The sequence below is a fragment of the Pseudophryne corroboree genome, chromosome 5, assembly GCF_028390025.1.
Source record: "Pseudophryne corroboree isolate aPseCor3 chromosome 5, aPseCor3.hap2, whole genome shotgun sequence".
In the NCBI taxonomy this organism is placed as follows: Eukaryota; Metazoa; Chordata; class Amphibia; order Anura; family Myobatrachidae; genus Pseudophryne; species Pseudophryne corroboree.
Window position 1 is genome coordinate 50,211,103 of NC_086448.1, and position 21,013 is coordinate 50,232,115.

Here is a 21,013-nt window from a genome sequence, read left to right on the forward strand (position 1 = left end):
AGGATAAACTATTACAGCAGGCAGAAAAAAACACCATAGCAACCAACCAGATACTACTTCTCATTTTTCTAGCACCTTCTAGAACAGGCATGTCCAAACTGCGGCCCTCCAGCTGTTGTGAAATCCCAGCATGCCCTGACAGCTTTAGCATTCTCTGACAGCAAAACGGTGTTAGGGCATGCTGGGATATGTAGTTTCACAACAGCTGGAGGACCGCAGTTTGGCCATGCCTGCTCTAGAAGATAGAACCTGGAATCTGATTGGTTGCTATGCCCAACATCCTATCTTAAATAGAACTGCCATCTTAGTAAATTTACCCCCTAGAATGAGCTGAAATAAAACTATTCCTTGCCTAAAAAAAAAATTTAAATGAATAAGGTTACAGGTGGATGCTAGTTTATTTTCCAAATTGGACGAGTGTCTGAAATTCATACTACAGTGGCCCATTTCACTTGGCTAATAAGAAAAAAATATACCGTATATACTCGAGTATAAGCCGACTTTTTCAGCACTTTTTTTTGTGCTGAAAAAGCCACCTCGGCTTATACTCGAGTCAGTGCAGGCAGAGGCAGAGCAGTGTGAAGGAGGGACATGGAGCGCACAGCGCGCGGCGCTCCTGTGTCCCTCCTGCATCTCCGGCGGCAGCAGCGGCGGTTCTATTACAGGAAATACCCGTTCGTGACCTCTGATCACGAACCGGCACTTCCTATAATAGACCCGCCGCGGCCGCCGAAGATGCAGGAGGGACACAGGAGAGCCGCGCACGCTGTGTGCTTCGTGTCCCTCCAGAAGACAGCGCGGGATCGACGGAGGGGTAAGTAACAGCACTGTGGGGCATACCTGGCACTTGGGGAGGGAACGTATCTGGCAGCACTGTGGGGGCATATCTGGCAGCACTGTGGGGGCATATCTGGCAGCACTGTGGGGGCATATCTGGCAGCACTGTGGGGGCATAACTGGCAGCACTGTGGGGGCATAACTGGCAGCACTGTGGGGGCATATCTGGCAGCACTGTGGGGGCATAACTGGCAGCACTGTGGGGGCATAACTGGCAGCACTGTGGGGGCATATCTGGCAGCACTGTGGGGGCATATCTGGCAGCACTGTGGGGGCATAACTGGCAGCACTGTGGGGGCATATCTGGCAGCACTGTGGGGGCATATCTGGCAGCACTGTGGGGGCATATCTGGCAGCACTGTGGGGGCATATCTGGCAGCACTGTGGGGGCATATCTGGCAGCACTGTGGGGGCATATCTGGCAGCACTGTGGGGGCATATCTGGCAGCACTGTGGGGGCATATCTGGCAGCACTGTGGGGGCATAACTGGCAGCACTGTGGGGGCATATCTGGCAGCACTGTGGGGGCATATCTGGCAGCACTGTGGGGGCATATCTGGCACTATGAGGGCATATCTGGCACTGAGGGCTGTGTACGGCTAGAGCTGCATTTCCCACCCTAGGCTTATACTCGAGTCAATAAGTTTTCCCAGGTTTTTGTGGTAGAATTAGGTGCCTCGGCTTATATTCGGGTCGACTTATACTCGAGTATATACGGTATATCAGGAGTCAAAAGGTTTAATCTATCTGTGACATAAAGGGTTAACGTGCCGGCCACTAACGCTTTGGTTGGCGAGTAATCTATTCCCAAGCTGTCAACAGGATTCTCCTACTGTATACTTTGTGCACAGTGATCAACGGAGAATTCAAAGCATTTGTGTAATTACAAATGACGGTAAACCGGGAATGTTTTGCACACAAAGATGCAAATCACTTCTCCGTCTCCTGTCAGGATAGTGCAGCACTTCCTTCCCTAGCTTTCCAGTCAGGCAGGCCTGTTCCCTCATTCAGAAACCTTGTTTATTTAGCGGATTGATTAGACCTCTCTGACCCAGTGGCAGCATCTGTAAGGCCTCTTAATAAGTTACAGCCTGTCCACTGAGGCCCATCTTATCTAACTGTTGTACTGAGGGACTGCTGGCATGCAGCAGCTCTGTGAGACGGGATGCAGAACGCTGGGAGACGTGTCTAATCATCCAGGGGGTCTAGCATCTAACGTTCTCCTTATAACAGACTAATAACACACTTGTGATAATAACTCACTTGTAATAACACACTTGACGTGGTTGAGAGACAGCACTGGGGTAGAGAATGGATAACAAAGGAGACTACGGAGCAGACAGACAGGCTCCCAGCCTGTGCTAGGCCTCTTCTTATTTAATAATTGATAACGGCACAGAGCATACTATAGTACCGCTGTTAAAACAAATTCAGCAGAATCATTTAAAATGCCAAACCTGGAGCAGAAAACCAGTATCACGCAGTTATTCCCAATATATGTGGTTTACAGATATCGCACGCTATGTACACATGGCCGATCAATGTTTGATATCTTTTTTTTTTTATTTTTTTTATGGACCTCCATATTTGTTTGTATCAACATATAAACTGAATTAGAGTTCTCTCGGGTTAACAGGGGTTAAAAAAAAAAAAAAAAAAAAGCTTTATTACATTCTCCCTGGCTTTTGCGTTCACATTAGATGCTATTTTATACAGGGACACGCATGCTGGAGTTACGGATGAAACTACTTCCACATGCAGATTGCAAGCACATCTCCCCAAAAGAACTGCTTGCAATTTACAGTGGTAGCGCTGCAATTTAGACAACTGCTGGTGTACACTGTAGGTTAGGGACAAGGATTAGCTTTGAGAATAGAATAATGTCCGGATTAAGGGTTGAAGCTAGGTAATATATACACACACTTACAAACACACCAGAACTGGAGGCCTTAAGGGGACTTTTCAAAGCAGAAATCACACTACATGTATCCCTGAGGAAAGTCATAAATAAAATGAAAGTTATAGCATTAAGTGGATGCGTCTGATGTGATTTTTCTGCTTTGAAAAGTCCCTTGAGTGAGACCACAGATATGTACGATATTCACGCGTGTGTGTGTGGAGGGCAGTTCATTGATGAACGGCACTTTATTAAAAAGCACAACGTTTCGGACCACACAGGTCCTTTCTCAGGTAGTGCATTACTTGAGAAAGGACCTGTGTCGTCTGAAACATTGTTAACATTATAAACGGTTTTATGCAATTGACTAAAGTTTGGAGTGCCGTTCTTTTTATAATTATTTATAATTATTGCACCCATCCAATTAATTACCAAAGAGTGCACCCTAAGACTCTCTCTCTCTCTCTCTCTCTCTCTATATATATATATATATATATATATAAATGATATTTTAACTATTTATTGATGTATGTAGTAATCTAAAATCTAATAAATATAATGATTAGTAAAATAATAGTTTTATCAAAAACAATACAGATCCTTTTTGAATTCAGGGCGGAATTTTAACTACTATTTGTCGCTTTAATCTATGCAAGTGTGTTGTAACTAAAATTGCACACTACAGCTGTAAAAAATAGGCATCAACAAAGTCGTCTAATCTGGAGTCCTGAGCAGCCATATTGTACTTACTATAGGAGTGAAAATCAGCCACTTTCGTCAGAATTTATACAGAAGCAGCAACGGAGCAGAGATTTTCACACTTGGCCGTCACCACTGAAGATGAGGTGGAGAAGAGGCTTGGATTGCGCAGAGTAGCACTTCTGTCGTCTACACGTTTTCCCACACACATACTAAGACACAGGGAATGTGCTTGTAAATGTAAGAGCTTTACCTGAAGATGTTGAAGTGATTCTGCCATCAGCTATTACTTTGGAAGAATAGGTTATCAATTGTGAATGTTCCTTTTCTTTAATGGGACAGTCAGTGAGAAAAGTGGATTTTGGGAGTATGGGAGTTGTGATTTCCGCGCTACGGCTTAGGTCAAGAGGTTCAAGCTTCTCCTGAGGCACAAACGTAACATCGGGTACTATGTAAACAAAAAAATGCGATAGAATATTACAATGTGACGTCCCGTTGCACAAACATATATCATACAGCTGCTAATGTATGTAACATTTTCTGGGCATTAAACCGCATGCAACCCTAGACATGACAAAATATCCCATTAATAAACAGCAGAGTAAATGTTTGAGGTTTTACTTTTTAAGTGAAATCAAATATGTTGGATTGCTAATTTATTCCTTAATACAGGGGTATTCAACATGTGGCCCTTCTGCTGCTGGGGAACCACACATCCCAGCAAGCCCTGCTAGAGTTTTATTAAGGCATGCTGGCATGTGTAGTTCCACAGAAGATGGAGGGCCAAAAGTTTAATCCCCCTGCATAATCCCTTTGTTTTCCTAACTAAAACCAATATCTTACCCAAATTTCTTACAAAAGGACATTATATAGTTATATTTCAATAATGTAATTGAATGGCCAGTGGTTAAGTATCTGTCCGCTTGGAACTCATTAAATTAATTAATTACCCCTCGCTAATGAAAGGTCTTGTGGAGTCTGAACGTAGCCCAGAAGGCTTTTTCCTTCACTGAAGGGGAGGCAGGGAAAGGAGGCGGAGCTTTCAGGTGCGATGCGTTGAGATCTTCGCCTTCGGTTGTTTTTGCGTCCAGAGGACCTAGAAAGATTTGCGCTGTGCGTTGTACCTATAAAGAAAGATCCTTCAATGATCATGACATGAAATTATGTAACCCATTCGGTATGAAGACAACTAAACCCGTACGCACAAACTGGTGGCGATGTTCATGCAACAACATGCATGCTTAGAATTATTTACTACGTTTCCATTCATATCTAAGGAATATTTGAAGAAAAAATCACCTTGAAAAATCCTGGTTTCTCAAAAAATAAAAAAATCAACAAAACCAATATTGTCCAGAAAGACATTATAGATGTATATTTGTAGGGAGGATTGAAAAGTGAATGTAAAACATGCCCGTTCAGCATCTACATTTTAAGTCACATCACAAGACTTGTGCAACCTTCAATCTAGCATTGAGATACGCCGGGAGCAAATAAACGCAACAATCACCTTTGACTCGAAAAAAAAAAAAAGCACTACTATAGTGCACCAGAAATTGAGCTGGATAAGGAACGTATTGCAAAGATGTATGTTACCCATCATGAGATGCACTTCAAGGAGGTTCTTATCTTGTATCTACAAGCACTTACTGTACTGCACTTGCACGCCAATCATGTACATCCCCCTCTCCACTCACAAGTGTCCGCAATTGTGAAATACTGTACATGTAGCTCAAAATACAGCTGCAGACTGTATGAGGTCCAGTGAGCACAATTGTATGAACAATGCATATTGGGGAGATGTACTGTATCTAGCCGTTTAAAGATTGGAGAAGTGGACACATGGAAAAGTTGTCCGTTACAACTAGTCAGGTTCTGCCTATTATTTTAAAGAATGTTCCTCCATAGTAACCAAGCATACAGACACTTGGCGTACAACCCTACCCCTGCCCCCAAATGTTGTTTAGCCAAATAAATTCCTAATTTCAGACACATAACATTTATTCCAAACATAAATGATGGAAGTTTTTCAAGGTACTTTTTATTTTCTAAACAGACCCATTCAATTGCAGAATTCTAGAAGCTACCTTTCATTTTTTTTTAAAAAAGGAAAGCTACTGACATTTAGAACCAGTCTGATATCAATTACATTTTAAATGTTCTACTTGGAATTCTCCTTTGTTCTTTCATTAGTATTTTGATTTATTGCTGCAAAGATTGAATTGTGAAGTATTCGCTCCACGTTGCTCAAGAGCTTGCAACATCTTAAATTAGTTAACCTGGTCAGCCTCACAGGAAAGCTCCCCAGTGCTAAGGAATATCTACATCTTCCTGTGACACTGACCAGATTAGCTAATTCAAGATACTAAATTTCAATAAGGTTCTCAGCTAGTATAGAGATGAAGTATTAATTACATCATGACATAAAGGGGCTAAGTGAAGCCTACAAAAGCCACCACTTGATAAATATAGCCCTTCTTATATTTTGCATTTTGTTATGGCAGGAACTGTGGAGATCACTTTCACACAAGAATGGAAATATTTATGTTTATGTACTTACCAAATTCACCTTGCAGTGCTTTTTAAGACAATGAGATACTATGCAGTAACATAATATTTAGAAAGTTTACATTTACTACAATGAAAATTGAGCATTTAATTTTTTTTGCATTTCATTTGCCAAAATCAATCAGCATTAACCATTTCTTCTAATAGCTAGCACTTGAATCTATAATAAGGTTAAAAAAATAAATAAATATATATATATATATATATACATACATACACACACACACACACACACACACACACACTGTATATATTTGTATGGCAAAGGGCAAAGACTTTTAGTTAATTTTACATGGTAGATTTGGATAAGCTATAGGTTCTTCTTCAAATATTACAAATTAGGGGTTAATGCTTGAAGGCACAGTAAACATCGGTGTGACTTCACTTCTTGTATCATAATGTGGCCAGTGGACTGAACAGCAGCATTACATACCTGTCCAAGTAGATTGTCTCAGGACTGGATTTGAGCTCCATGTGATTGGCTAAACATACTACATTGGGGGTGACCATTTCGGTCACGTATATTCCACTGTTGTCCCTAACCCGTAATGCAATTCAAAAATTTTAAAATAATTATTACATATATAAATATGAACTGAAAAGAGTTATGCGTCTCAATCATAGGTTTCATTATAAAAAAAAAAAGTGCATAGAAAGGTTTATAATCTTAAAATAAACTGTGCATTTTCTAACTGTAATAATTAAAATGACATGTGTTGGTCAGAAAAAAAACCCATATACTCCTGTACTGCAGAGGGTGCCTTATTTAAAAGGAAAAAAAAAAAGAAAATCCATGTGTGCCAATGACCTAAACTTAAAAGAACATAAATCTAGCCAAAATTTTCTAGAGAAAAAAAAATAAAATTATTTTCTTAACTATAACAAAATGAGAATTGAAATTATACAAATAAAGAAAAATTGGAAATATTTACAAAAAACTGTAATCAGGTATATTTTAACACATGCAGTAATTCTTCGAAGCTGAAAATATGACCAGTTTAGAAAAAAAATAGGTCAATTAATCAAAAAGTATAAACCAGAAGCCACAGTAGAACCTCAACTTGGTGCTTGCCTAGAAAACGTAGAATATAAAAATGCAGTGTCAAAATATCAGGATTAGTAAAATAATGAGGGATTGTATACATAAATATGACAGATACGTACATCTATTCAGGCCATATATATGTAAAACTAAATTATGTTACATAAATTAATAATAATTCTATAAATTAATTGAACTTCTAAAACTCCTTAACAACATACAGTATACTTAAATTTACCAAAATAAATCCTGTAATGACCATAAATTCATAAAATAAAGATAAATGAAAATTTGTTGAAATAACATTCCTCAATCTTATATTACTTGAGACAACTTCCAGTACCAAAATTAGGAATTTCCTTGGCTAATAACAGGTTTATATATAAAAAAAAAAAACTTTCAAAATAAAAAACCCAGATTTTTCAAGTGATTTTTTTTTCAAATATAGTACCAGAATAGTAGTGTGTAGAAGTTCTTTAAATATTTTTCTGTTTCCTTACCATGAACCCGATTTTTATGACCGAACCTGAGACACTATTACCTTTTTATAATAAAATGATCAAATAATAAAAAAATAAATAATCATGTTTACAGCCATTGCTTTTTTCTACAAAAGAAATAAAACTTAACAATATTGTGTTACTGTTGCACAAAGTAATTCGTATTAACCTAAGCTGTATTCTTAAAAGAGCATATATTAATTTGCATAAACACAATAAAATAATAAAATTGATAATCTCCAACTGAAAAAATATAATTTGTGTTTTCCAGGTGATTTAAATGTGCTTCTTCTAAACTAACAACAACTACTATGAATTATTATATCAGTCATGTGTTGATGGGTAAAGGTTACCTGCAGAGTAAAAACCTTTATTTTGGAAAACTAGCAAATCACTAGCTGTTTTCAGTAAATTTTAAGATAGCAGAAGTTTAATGACAGAGGTATGTCTACTTGCCCCTATTAATTAAGTTACATTGTGTTATTTTTACAACAGAGATTATTCGGATGATGGATAAACATAGGGAATAAAACAGGTCAGGACTCCCCCCCCCCCCCCCCCCCCGAAATGTAAAATAAATAAATAAATAATTATATATATTTTTATTTATTTATTTACTTTAGTTTGTTTTGGTTGAATCATCCAAAATCATCCAAAAGAATATTAAGTAAAATGACACACCGTGTTTGGGATATTAATAATATTACAATTACAAAAAACAATGTAATTCTTTCTAAATAGATGTCAACTTCAATTTACATGGAAAGCTGTGTAACCCTGCAATTAAAGTGTAAAGTTGTGTCAGCGTTATTTTTATTGTGTAATGTGAGAGGAGACCAGATATAAGCTTTAGATCCTCGCCTTGCTTTAACTGTGGATCAATATTGGATATGGGGAACTTTTTACACCCTGAGACATCGCCAGGCTCCTGTTTGTCTTTCTTGCTGCGAGCCTTCCCGGAAGAGAAAGATAGCGGCAACAGCGAGGGTGTCACTGTCGTGCCAGAATGGCAAATATCAGCTTCAATTTGTTTCTGAGTCTGAGGTTTGGGAGTAATTGCCTAAATAAAAGAAAATAAGATTACAGTTATATTTGCATTATACATCGGATTTTAGCAGCAGACTTTAGAGAATAGATTTCCTTTGAAGCACACAAAAATGTAAAAAGAAAAACCAGAATGAATGCAACATAATAATAGCGGTGTCTGATAGGTTAGAACAAGCATCATGTGGGCTGGTTCCTACAGACTGACATTAAACTACCCCGACTAATGTAAGTAATTTGTTTCAAAATTACTGTAATTATCTAAACACCTTCTTGTCGGCCTTTTACGTTATGTAAATGAGAAGAAAAGGCTAATTTTATATTAAATGGACTGTGGACAGGTTGGTACCAGTGTACCCGCAGAGTGAAGTAAGAAAAACCTACTAGGCAGTTTAAATTTTAAGAGCTATGGCAGGTCCACTTTACAAAAGGAAATTTTCTATTCCCAAGATCTCTAGAGCACTTCTGAATTAAATGAATACATAATACACGGTCAAAAATAGAATTACCCTGAAATAGGGTCTGTTCTTCAACCACCTCCAAAGAGGAGTTAGGTAATTAATGTAAAAAAGGTAACTGTCTTTTTGAGGGGAATCCTAGATAAAAGCTAAAACACAATTTTACACTAGAAAAATGACAGAAGGACATGTAGTAGAAATAAAAAGTGAAATAAAAAGGAAATTTAATGGCAGCTATGGTTTGTATAAAAGTACACGAATTTAACAAAATGAAATGTGAACTATAGGTACTGTAAAGTATAAAATGGATATGGATTGGAGTTTTGTTATTTTAAATATTTGAAAAAAATTCCATGTAATTAAAATTATTTAAAAAAAAATGTGCCAAAATTACTTTTCCTAATTTAGAATTGTTTTTTTGAAAGATTATAAATATTATTTATACAAAATAACCCTTTATGTGATTTCCTACAATTCTGTGAATAGCAAGCCACAGCAAAACAATAGATGTTTCTAAAAGCGAACTAAACTGTTTTCATGCAGTCACTGGTATCCGTTAATGAATTTCAATAAAATACATATTAAATAATGTTCATTTGCATATTTTAGTTTGTGGTGTGTGTTAATCCGTGAACATTTTTTTTCAAATTTAGATTAAATATATCATATGTATACAAATGGACACTTCTGTGTTAGTGGTTACTGTCTCTATTGTTGATTAGTGGTTTGGTGTAATCTGTGAAGATGTAAGTGCAATAAATATGTTACAAAATAATGGAAATTCATAAAAAAAGTGCAATATATCTGCACACCAAATATGATTAGAAATTTGGTTTAACTAGTCATTTGGTAATAAATATATTTTCCTCAAGGTGCAATGATTTATACCAAAAAAATTATATATTTAATATTATTTAAAATTATAATAAAAATCAAAAGAAAGAAAATTATTATTATTATTATTATTATTATTAACAACAGTTTAACAGAGTAGTCCAGCTGGTCAGCTTTCAGTCATTCCCTCTGATGAAGTCTACACGCTCACTAAGCAGACAAAACGCGTTGGGCTATTTTTCGTTGGGATATTATGTAGTATTTCTAGAATGTCTCCTTGTAAAATTCTCTGCAAAAGTAAACAGTAATTTGGAGCTGTTGGACTTAAAGCTGACCAGCTGGACTACTTTAACCTCACTGGATAAACAGTGATAGAATTTTTCTATTTTTTCCTAATGTTTGGGTATTATCTTTTACTTTTATTATAATAAAATATTATTTTAAATATTTTATGCTATATATGTGAAATCTCGCTTGGTATAGGAAAAGCATGGAAAAGACCAAGAGAAAAAACAGATAAGGACAATTTCTAATCACATTTGGAATGCAGATATATTGCACTTTTATGAATTTCCCCTATTACTGAACATATTAACAGTAGGTGCTCTTTTTTTCCATTTCTGTAACTAGATAGTATGACAATTTAAAGTTTAAATAAGCAATCCATATTGTAATACATACTGTAGACACTTTCACTATACACATAAATATACCCGGTTTTCTGTTTTATGAATTCGCAAATAAAATAATTTTCTAATTTTCCTATACTGAAGATTCATCGAACGCCACACATTGCATGCTGCTTGGCACATTAACATGTTGTTACTTAACTAGTAAGAAAAAAGGGAGGGAATTACAGACGGCAACATTAACTTATAAAGCGTCTGGTCATGTTTATGCTCGATATTTAAAAAAGACAATGCTTTTACTAGCAAGACCAAGCCGTGTAAAAGCATTGTCCTTTTAAACAATGCCCCCCCCAAAAAACTATCAAAAGCACTGGGTTCTACAACATGAAGCTTAGTAAATAAACCCTGACTCATTTATGTTAAATCAGTACTAAAAAACTTCTAGACGTGAAAAAGACAAAAGAACATAAAACTACATAGAAAAAAAAGAAAAGGGTTGGCTTTATTAAAACAACAACAACAAAAACACAAAGAGGGACTGGCTTTCTCAGAAAAACAAAAAACCAAAGGGTTGACCTTATAATAAAAAAAGAAAAACCCACAAAGGGGTGACTTTGCTCGCAGCTCATATCCAGACCCTACATTGAAACTGCATTGCCAGAGATAGAATGCCTGATCACTGTATCAAATAAAGATCGACTACTTGCTACCCTGGAGTGACATGGAGACTAGATGCATTACATTGTAATGCTAGATATCCAATATTACAAATATGATGTCTAATCGGGGGAACCTCAAACTGTGGAAAGCAGCTCTGCCATCAGAGATTTCAATGAAATGCATCACTAGGTTCTATATTGTCTTTTTACCTATTAGTAATAAATGTATTACTAGTACATAAAGTACCATGTAATAAACAAATGAAAAGTCAACGCAGCACCTGATGACAAGTAGTTGGCCATATTTGCTTCATTAACATGATGAGGTCCTTTAACATTCCAACTGGCGACATTTGAATACAGGATATAATGCATGTAAAAACATAGTATTTATGTTATTGTGATGATTAGGTTCCGAGGCCAGCACTTGTGTGTTTTATATGTAGGTGGACATGTAACAGTATTAATAGCTGTGTTTTTCTTTCATTTTATGATCATATGAGGTTGCAGAGTCATCTATCACAATTACTTCTTCAAACAGGTCTCTGCGTTTGATGGCTGGTAAGACCACGTCTATTTTTTATGTCCAAAAAGGTCTCTTCTGAACACTCGGACAGGAAGAGGGCAGCTTCAAGGAATGTCCTTCCAAATGTGCGCAAATGATTCACGGTAGTACATCAGGATAAAGCTCTACTCTTTATCTCCAGGCCAAGACCATTGTGTTGGCCTCAAAATATCATTCAGGACAAGCGGTAGTACATTAAATTATAGCCACAACATGGAAATAAACACATTTTATTGCACATCAACTACAACAGCTCAAGGATCATCAAATGTTCATATACACTGTCAGATCTATAGAAAATGAGGTCACATTGCTCTTAGACAAAGTTTTAAATTAAAAGAGTCTTCTCCCACTTTCAAGCACAAACACAAACAGTCACTTACTGTATGCAAGTCTTTCCAAGACAGAAATAAAACATGGAACCCCAAGTACTGTATGTGACCCTATGTTTGCTGTATGCTGCCATTAAATGGGAAACCATAGCAAGTTCAAAGAGGGGTCATTAAAAGCATATTAAAATAGTGTACAACTTATTTTTTTTTTTTCATTTATTTATTTTTTTTAATAAAAAATACACTTGATTCTTAGAAAGTTCATCAGCTGCAAATGAACTGAGAGGCACGACAGATCCCAGGCCATAATTTAAAACTTTTTGTAGAAGTGCTATTTGTCCATGACGCCAGATAAACTGTGTAAACTATTAGCGTCACCGGTTTAAAATATTCAGTTATAAAACGTAACATTCAGGCCCCATAGGCTTTCTGTCGAACGTCACAGCCATTGACGTGCCAAAAAGGTTGGAGTGATGTTCAAGGGCTCCCCCCTTTTAAAAATTAAGACAAAACTTAATAGTTCCCACGTAAAACAATAATGGAAAGGACATTTTCTTCTTAAGAATCATATGGCTCAACTGATACTGCAGGGCTGTAATACCTGCCCAGTAAATATCCAATATTGTTGAAGTTATTTAAAAACTGTAAAAGGAAAAAAGTACACACAGGAAACATTTACATTTGTGAAAAAAGAAGAGTCGCAAAACACATACGTAACTGAAGAACACACTATTCCCAGGCATGGGAAATGGAGAGAGCACCGTGTTACCAGGTAGAAAAGACTGTTGCATCCTAGGCAAAAAATGGCACTTACTGTACATGCAAATTACAAAGAACGTTTTATATACCGTGGTGCGTATCATAATTTATATCAGTTGATTGGCCCAGCACTCACTCCTAATACTGCAAGTGCCCAATGTGAGAAAGTTCTTGAAATGAAAATAGCGTGGACTGCACTCAGTGTCTCCATTTAGAGTCCCTGAATGCTGTTCACACACTGTACTGTGAAACGCGCTAGTATACACTGCTGAACACTAGGAGAGTTTGCTCCACAGGAGATCGCTGACCATTAATAATTGTTATCATTGTACTTTTCTAGAACTGCAAAATTTAGCTAGGAAATGGGTTAAAAGAGATATCAGAAAGAGGAGTGTCTGAGTCACTCTCAGTTTATCTCCTTCTGTGTCAAACAGGAATAATGCTGCTCTTCATCAGGAATCGTACGCAAAAAAATAAAATAGCTGAAGTCCTTTTTCATCCACTTTAACAAATTATTTACTTCTTTCGCATTTCTGTCGCACAGCTTTGAAAAATATCTCCTTAGCGTTACTAATGGAAAATGCTTTTTTATCTATATTGCTGCAAATTTAGAATGCTCACCCGGGAGGAGAGTTCAGCGCAATTCTGATCCTGTTACTTGTGCCCTGATCTGGTTTCTAGAACTGTGCCCCCAGGTTAACTTCACCTACCGCAGCCACAAAAATAAGGTTGGTACTAGATCATACTTGAGTCCAACTTTCTCTTTCTATATATACAGTACTAATATATGGCTATTGGTCTTTTCTAATAAAAATTTAAGAGAGTTTACTGTACGGGCCAGGGTGACAAGTGTAGTGTATTGGGATAATGTCCTATGATTTTTATTGAATACAGCAATTCATGTCATGTACTTTGCAGCTACATATGTAGTGTACTCAATTTCATATAATTTCAAATATTTAAAATTGTGTGGCTGTGTGAAAATACAGGGGGGGGGGGGGGTGTCAAGGCTATAAGAGCTGAAAAAGTGGCATATGTTATAATTTATCAGATCAAACAGTCATTAATTCAGGATTCTCTGAAACATGTATGCTATCAGGAAGCGATGGAGCCCCCAAAATAAATAAAGTCAAATGTTCTTGGTATACACAGTAAAGCTAGATGCACACTACACAATAATTGTATCAATTTTCCAATAATCGTGTGCTTGCCCACTTTTATTGTATAGTGTGTATGAATTATCATTTTGGCGCTTCGCCGATAAATCGGTTAATTCTAGGCGACAAACGTGATCCTCCGATTTTTGGACTGGTCGGCTAAGATAGAAAATCTCCCGAAATCGTGCAGTGTGTGGGCATTCGCAATAATCTGACCACGTTTTTCTGTGACTAGGTCATCCTCCTTCTGGACAGGCACATACAAATTCAGTGTGGTGTGGTAGAAAATAAGATTTTACTTACCGGTAAATAAATTTCTCGTAGTCCGTAGGGGATGCTGGGGACTCCGTAAGGACCATGGGGAATAGACGGTCTCCACAGGAGACATAGGCACTTTAAGAAAGAATTTAGATTCTGTTGTGCTCTGGCTCCTCCCTCTATGTCCCTCCTCCAGACCTCAGTTAGAGAAACTCTGCCTGGAAGAGCTGACAGTACAAGGAAAGGATTTTGGTAATCCAGGGCAAGATACATACCAGCCACACCAATCACACCGTATAACTTGTGATAAACTTACCCAGTCAACAGTATGAACAACAACAGAGCATCAGTGCAACCCTGATGCAACAATAACATAGCCCTTATTGCAGTAATAACTATATACAAGTATTGCAGAAGAAGTCCGCACTTGGGACGGGCGCCCAGCATCCACTACGGACTACGAGAAATAGATTTACCGGTAAGTAAAATCTTATTTTCTCTAACGATCTAGTGGATGCTGGGGAGTCCGTAAGGACCATGGGGATTATACCAAAGCTCCCAAACGGGCGGGAGAGTGCGGATGACTCTGCAGCACCGAATGAGCAAACACAAGGTCCTCCTCAGCCAGGGTATCAAACTTTTAGAACTTTGCAAAAGTCTTTGAACCTGACCAAGTAGCCGCTCGGCACAGCTGTAATGCAGAGACCCCTCGGGCAGCCGCCCAAGAAGAGCCCACCTTCCTAGTGGAATGGGCCTTAACGGATTTTGGCAGCGGCAATCCAGCCGCAGAATGAGCCTGCTGAATCGTGTTACAGATCCAGCGAGCAATAGTCTGCTTTGAAGCAGGAGCACCAAGCTTGTTGGAAGCATACAGGATAAACAAAGATTCTGTTTTCCTGACCCTAGCCGTTCTGGCTACATAAACCTTCAAAGCCCTGACCACATCAAGCAACTCGAAATCCTCCAAGTCAGTAGTAGCCACAGGCACCACAATAGGTTGGTTTATATGAAAAGATGAAACCACTTTTGGCAGGAATTGTGGACGGGTCCGCAACTCTGCTCTATCCGCATGGAAAACCAGATAGGGGCTTTTATGTGACAAAGCCGCCAATTCTGACACACGCCTAGCCGAAGCCAAGGCCAAGGCCAGTAGCACGACCACCTTCCACGTGAGATATTTCAATTCCACCGTTTTGAGTGGTTCAAACCTGTGGGATTTCAGGAAACTCAACACCACAGTAAGATCCCAAGGTGCCACTGGGGGCACAAAAGGGGGCTGAATATGCAGCACTCCCTTCACAAACGTCTGAACTTCAGGTAGAGAAGCCAGCTCTTTTTGAAAGAAAATGGATAGGGCCGAAATCTGGACCTTAATGGAACCCAATTTTAGGCCCAGCCACTCCTGACTGTAGGAAGTGAAGGAAACGGCCCAGCTGGAATTCCTCCGTAGGGGTATTCCTGGCCTCACACCAAGCAACATATTTTCGCCAAAAACGGTAATAATGTTGAGCCGTCACGTCCTTCCTAACCTTTATCAGCGTAGGAACGACCTCATCCGGAATGCCTTTTTCCGCTAGGATCCGGCGTTCAACCGCCATGCCGTCAAACGCAGCCGCGGTAAGTCATGGAACAGACAAGGCCCTTGTTGCAACAAGTCCTGTCTTAGAGGAAGAGGCCACGGGTCCTCCGTGAGAATTTCTTGCAGATCTGGATACCAAGTCCTTCTTAGCCAATCCGGAACAATGAGTATTGTTCTCACTCCTCTTTTTCTTACGATTCTCAACACCTTTGGTATGAGAGGAAGAGGAGGGAATACATAGACCGACTGAAAGACCCACGGTGTTACCAGGGCGTCTACAGCTATCGCCTGAGGGTCCCTTGACCTGGCTCAATACCTCTGTAGTTTTTTGTTGAGGCGGGATGCCATCATGTCCACCTGTGGCAGTTCCCACCGAATTGCAATCTGTGCTTAGACTTCTTGATGAAGTCCCCACTCCACCGGGTGGAGGTCGTGCCTGCTGAGGAAGTCTGCTTCCCAGTTGTCCACTCCCGGGATGAACACTGCTGACAGTGCACTGACGTGATTCTCCGCCCAGCGAAGAATTCTGGTGGTTTCCACCATCGCCACCCTGCTCCTTGTGCCGCCTTGTCGGTTTACATGAGCCACAGTGGTGATGTTGTCTGACTGAATCAGAACCGGTTGACCGCGAAGCAGGGTCTCTGCTTGACGTAGTGCGTTGTATATGGCCCTTAGTTCCAGGATGTTGATGTGAAGGCAAGTCTCCTGACTTGACCACAGACCTTGGAAATTTCTTCCCTGTGTGACTGCTCCCCACCCTCGGAGGCTTGCATCCGTGGTCACCAGGACCCAGTCCTGAATGCCGAATCTGCGGCTCTCGAGAAGGTGAGCACTCCGCAGCCACCACAGGAGAGACACCCTGGCCCTGGGGTATAGGGTGATTAACCGATGCATCTGAAGATGTGATCCGGACCATTTGTCCAGTAAGTCCCATTGAAAGGTCCTCGCATGGAACCTGCCGAAAGGAAAGGCCTCGTATGATGCCACCATCTTTCCCAGGACTCTAGTGCAGTGATGCACTGACACCTGTTTTGGTTTTAATAGGCCCCTGACCAGTGTCATGAGTTCCTGAGCTTTCTCTATCGGGAGATAAACCCTTTTCTGGTCTGTGTCCAGAATCATGCCCAGGAAAGGCAGACGAGTCATAGGAACCAACTGCGACTTTGGAATATTTAGAATCCAGCCGTGTTGCCGTAACACTTCCAGAGAACGTGCTACGCTGATCAGCAACTGCTCTCTTGACCTCGCTTTAATGAGGAGATCGTCCAAGTATGGGATAATTGTGACCCCCTGCTTCCGCAGGAGCACCATCATTTCTGCCATTACCTTGGTAAATATTCTCGAAGTCGTGGAGAGACCAAACGGCAACGTCTGAAATTGGTAATGACAATCCTGTACCACAAATCTGAGGTAGGCCTGATGAGGTGGATAAATGGGGACATGAAGGTATGAATCCTTTATGTCCAGAGACACCATAAAATCCCCCCTTCCAGGCTTGCAATGACCGCTCTCAGCGATTCCATCTTGAAGCGGAACCTTTTCAGGTACATGTTCAGGGATTTTAGATTCAATATGGGTCTGACCGAAGCGTCCGGTTTCGGTACTACAAACATGTTGAAGATACAATTTGTGAATTGCAGTTGACACTATTTCCCTCTCTAAGGGGGAAGCTGGCAGGGCCGATTTGAGGTATCGGTGAGGGGGCATCTCTTCGAATTCCAGCTTGTATCCCTGAGACACAATATCTATTGCCCAGAGATCCAACTGGGAGTGAACCCACTTGTGGCTGAAATTTCGGAGACGCGCCCCCACCGGGCCTAGCTCCGCCTGTGGAGCCCCAGCGTTATGCGGTGGATTTAGTGGAAGCCGGGGAGGACTTCTGTTCCTGGGAAATAGCTGTGTTGTGCAGCTTCTTTCCTCTGCCCCTGGCAAGAAAGGACGCACCTCGGACTTTCTTGTTTTTCTGTGATCGAAAGGACTGCATTTGGTAACACGGTGCTTTCTTAGGCTGTGAGGAAATATATGGCAAAAAATTTGACTTTCCAGCCGTAGCTGTGGAGACCAGGTCCGAGAGACCCTCCCCAAACAATTCCTCACCCTTGTAAGATAAAACCTCCATGTGCCTTTTTGAGTCGGCATCACCTGTCCATTGCCGAGTCCACAGGACCCTTCTGGCAGAAATCGACATAGCATTTATTCTAGAACCTAGTAGGCTAATGTCTCTCTGAGCATCTCTCATATAAAGGACAGCGTCTTTAATATGCCCCAGGGTCATTAATATAGTATCCTTGTCTAAGGTATCAAGTTCCTCAGATAAGGTATCCGTCCATGCTGCTACAGCACTACACACCCAAGCCGACGAGGTTGCCGGCCTCAGTAAGGTACCTGAATGTGTATAAATGGACTTCAGGGTACCCTCCTGTTTTCTATCCGCAGCATCTTGGAGGGTAGCCGTATCCTGTGACGGCAGGGCTACCTTCTTGGATAAGCGTGTCAAAGCTTTGTCCATCCTAGGGGAGGATTCCCAGCGTAACCTGTCAGTTGGCGGGAAAGGATACGCCATAAGAATCCTTTTGGAAATCTGCAGTTTTTTATCTGGAGATTCCCAAGCCTTTTCACATAACTCATTTAGCTCGTGTGAGGGGGGAAAGGTTACCTCCGGCTTCTTTTCCCCATACATATGAACCCTCTTGTCAGGGACTGGGGTTTCCTCTGTGATGTGCAACACATCCTTAATTGCTATAATCATATAATGGATGGATTTAGCCAATTTTGGCTGTAACCTTGCATCATCGTAATCGACACTAGAGTCAGAATCCATGTCGGTATCCGTGTCAATAATTTGGGATAGTGGGCGCTTCTGAGACCCTATCGGCCTCTGCGCCATAGGATCAGGCATGGGTTGGGACCCTGACTGTCCTAAAGCTTCAGCTTTTTTCAACCTTTTATGTAAGGAATTGACATTATCATTTAAAACCTTCCACATATCCATCCAATCAGGTGTCGGTGCAGTCGGCAGAGACACCACATTCATTTGCTCCCGCTCTGCTTCCACATAGCCTTCCTCATCAGACATGTCGACACAAGCGTACCGACACACCACACACACAGGGAATGCCCTTTTTGAAGACAGTTCCCCCACAAGGCCCTTTGGTGAGACAGAGAGAGAGAGTATGCCAGCACACACCCCAGCGCTATATAACCCAGGAATAACACAGTAACTTAATGTTAACCCAGTAGCTGCTGTATTTGTGTTTTTAGCGCCTAATTATGTGCCCCCCCCCTCTCTTTTTACCCTTTTTCTACCGTGATCTGCAGGGGAGAGCCTGGGGAGCTTCTTCTCAGCGGAGCTGTGGAGAAAAAATGGCGCTGGTGAGTGCTGAGGGAGAAGCCCCGCCCCCTCGACAGCGGGCTTCTGTCCCGCTAAAATACATATCTTTTTGGCGGGGGCTCATACATATATACAGTGCCCAACTGTATATATGTTTACTTTTGCCAACAGAGGTCCATATGCTGCCCAGGGCGCCCCCCCTGCGCCCTGCACCCTTACAGTGACCGGAGTATGTGAGGTGTGTATGGAGCAATGGCGCACAGCTGCAGTGCTGTGCGTTACCTCATGTGAAGAACGGAGTCTTCTGCCGCCGATTTTGAAGTCTTCTTTGCTTCTCATACTCACCCGGCTTCTGTCTTCCGGCTCTGCGAGGGGGACGGCGGCGCGGCTCTGGGATCGGACGACGAGGGTGAGATCCTGTGTACGATCCCTCTGGAGCTAATGGTGTCCAGTAGAGAAGGACCTATCTTCAGAGAGTAGGGCTGCTTCTCTCCCCTCTGTCCCACGATGCAGGGAGTCTGTTGCCAGCAGAGCTCCCTGAAAATAAAAAAACTAACAAAATACTTTCTTATAGCAAGCTCAGGAGAGCTCACTGAACAGCACCCAGCTCGTCCAGGCACAGATTCAAACTCAGGTCTGGAGGAGGGACATAGAGGGAGGAGCCAGAGCACACCAGAATCTAAATTCTTTCTTAAAGTGCCCATGTCTTCTGCGGAGCCCGTCTATTCCCCATGGTCCTTACGGAGTCCCCAGCATCCACTAGGACGTTAGAGAAAATAAGTTTTACAAAAAAAAATATTTTATAGTGTGTAGCTCAGATATTGGGGCCTTCGATTTCCCACAAAATTGCCACGATTGTTGGGACAACTCAAAAAAATCGGACACTGTGTACCAAGCTTTAGGGTAATTTAGTCTGGCCTGATTATACATTATACGTTCTCAATGGGCTCAATTTTAGGATCAGACACAGACAGGGGTTACATTTAGTGAAAGAATTATAAATATCTATCTCCTGCAGTTTGTGCCCACGTGGCAGTGTACACTTTAATACCCGGAAGCTTGTTAGAAATGTAGACAAATGTTTGTATTTTATTCTCACAGTAAACGGTGTTTGATGCTCGTTCTTAAAGCTCAACCTGTAGTATAATGTACTAGGCGCTAAACAAGTATTCCTATAGAACTCTATTATATTGTATGGAGTGTTAACGCTTGTCAAAGCTGCAGGGAAGGCTGCCATTGAAGAAGCAGAAAATATCTGTGTACAGGACCATTTCTGGACTATCAGCCTTAAAGGTCTTTAAAAAAAAAAAAAAAGTGTGTTGGACACCTGATTTCATTGCTGGTATTTCAGACGTATAACATGGAAAATCACTTGTTTTCTTAATCATGTAATAAATAAAATCCTCGTTTGTTGGGAAACACACATTGAATAGTTTCCCATCAATAGGGAGGCAGCAATTTTTGTGGTCTAGACAAATATTCATGATAATCCAGCCTATTAGATCACTAGGAGGTGGTGACATCACAGACACAAACATTTTCAGTGAGGTCACGGGTTCCTAGTGAATCGATTGGCTGCTTTCTAACAAATACTGGTTCTGCCCTCTGAAACGTCTATGTCCACTGTGTAGGTGAAGGACACACTTTAAAAACATAAATATTTCATCATTTCTGTATAAAATATTTAAAATGGCTTCACATCATTAGTACTTTACACTGAAATGTCCCTGCTCAGGAGAGCTTACAATCTAATTTTCATGCCAAGTGCATAAGAAAACATGTGTTAGACAGTGATAAAGAAGAGCCCCTTATAGAGCTGCATTTCCAGGTCATGAACTACTGTTTTTAGGGTATATAGTTCATTC

The 21,013-nt window shown here is 40.4% G+C and overlaps 1 protein-coding gene across 2 annotated transcripts in view; it reads right to left on the reverse strand.

Moving 5' to 3' along the window:
* The window catches only part of PHF20L1 (PHD finger protein 20 like 1), a 274,345-nt gene that overhangs the window by 60,662 nt on the left and 192,670 nt on the right, over positions 1-21,013 (reverse strand). For both annotated transcript variants that reach the window (XM_063921261.1, XM_063921260.1), the window contains exons 9-11: positions 8,405-8,603; positions 4,384-4,557; positions 3,687-3,881 (exon numbers count right to left, since the gene is read on the reverse strand). In XM_063921261.1, coding sequence (XP_063777331.1) covers positions 3,687-3,881; positions 4,384-4,557; positions 8,405-8,603 — 568 coding nt within the window. The remainder of the gene's footprint in view (positions 1-3,686; positions 3,882-4,383; positions 4,558-8,404; positions 8,604-21,013) is intronic.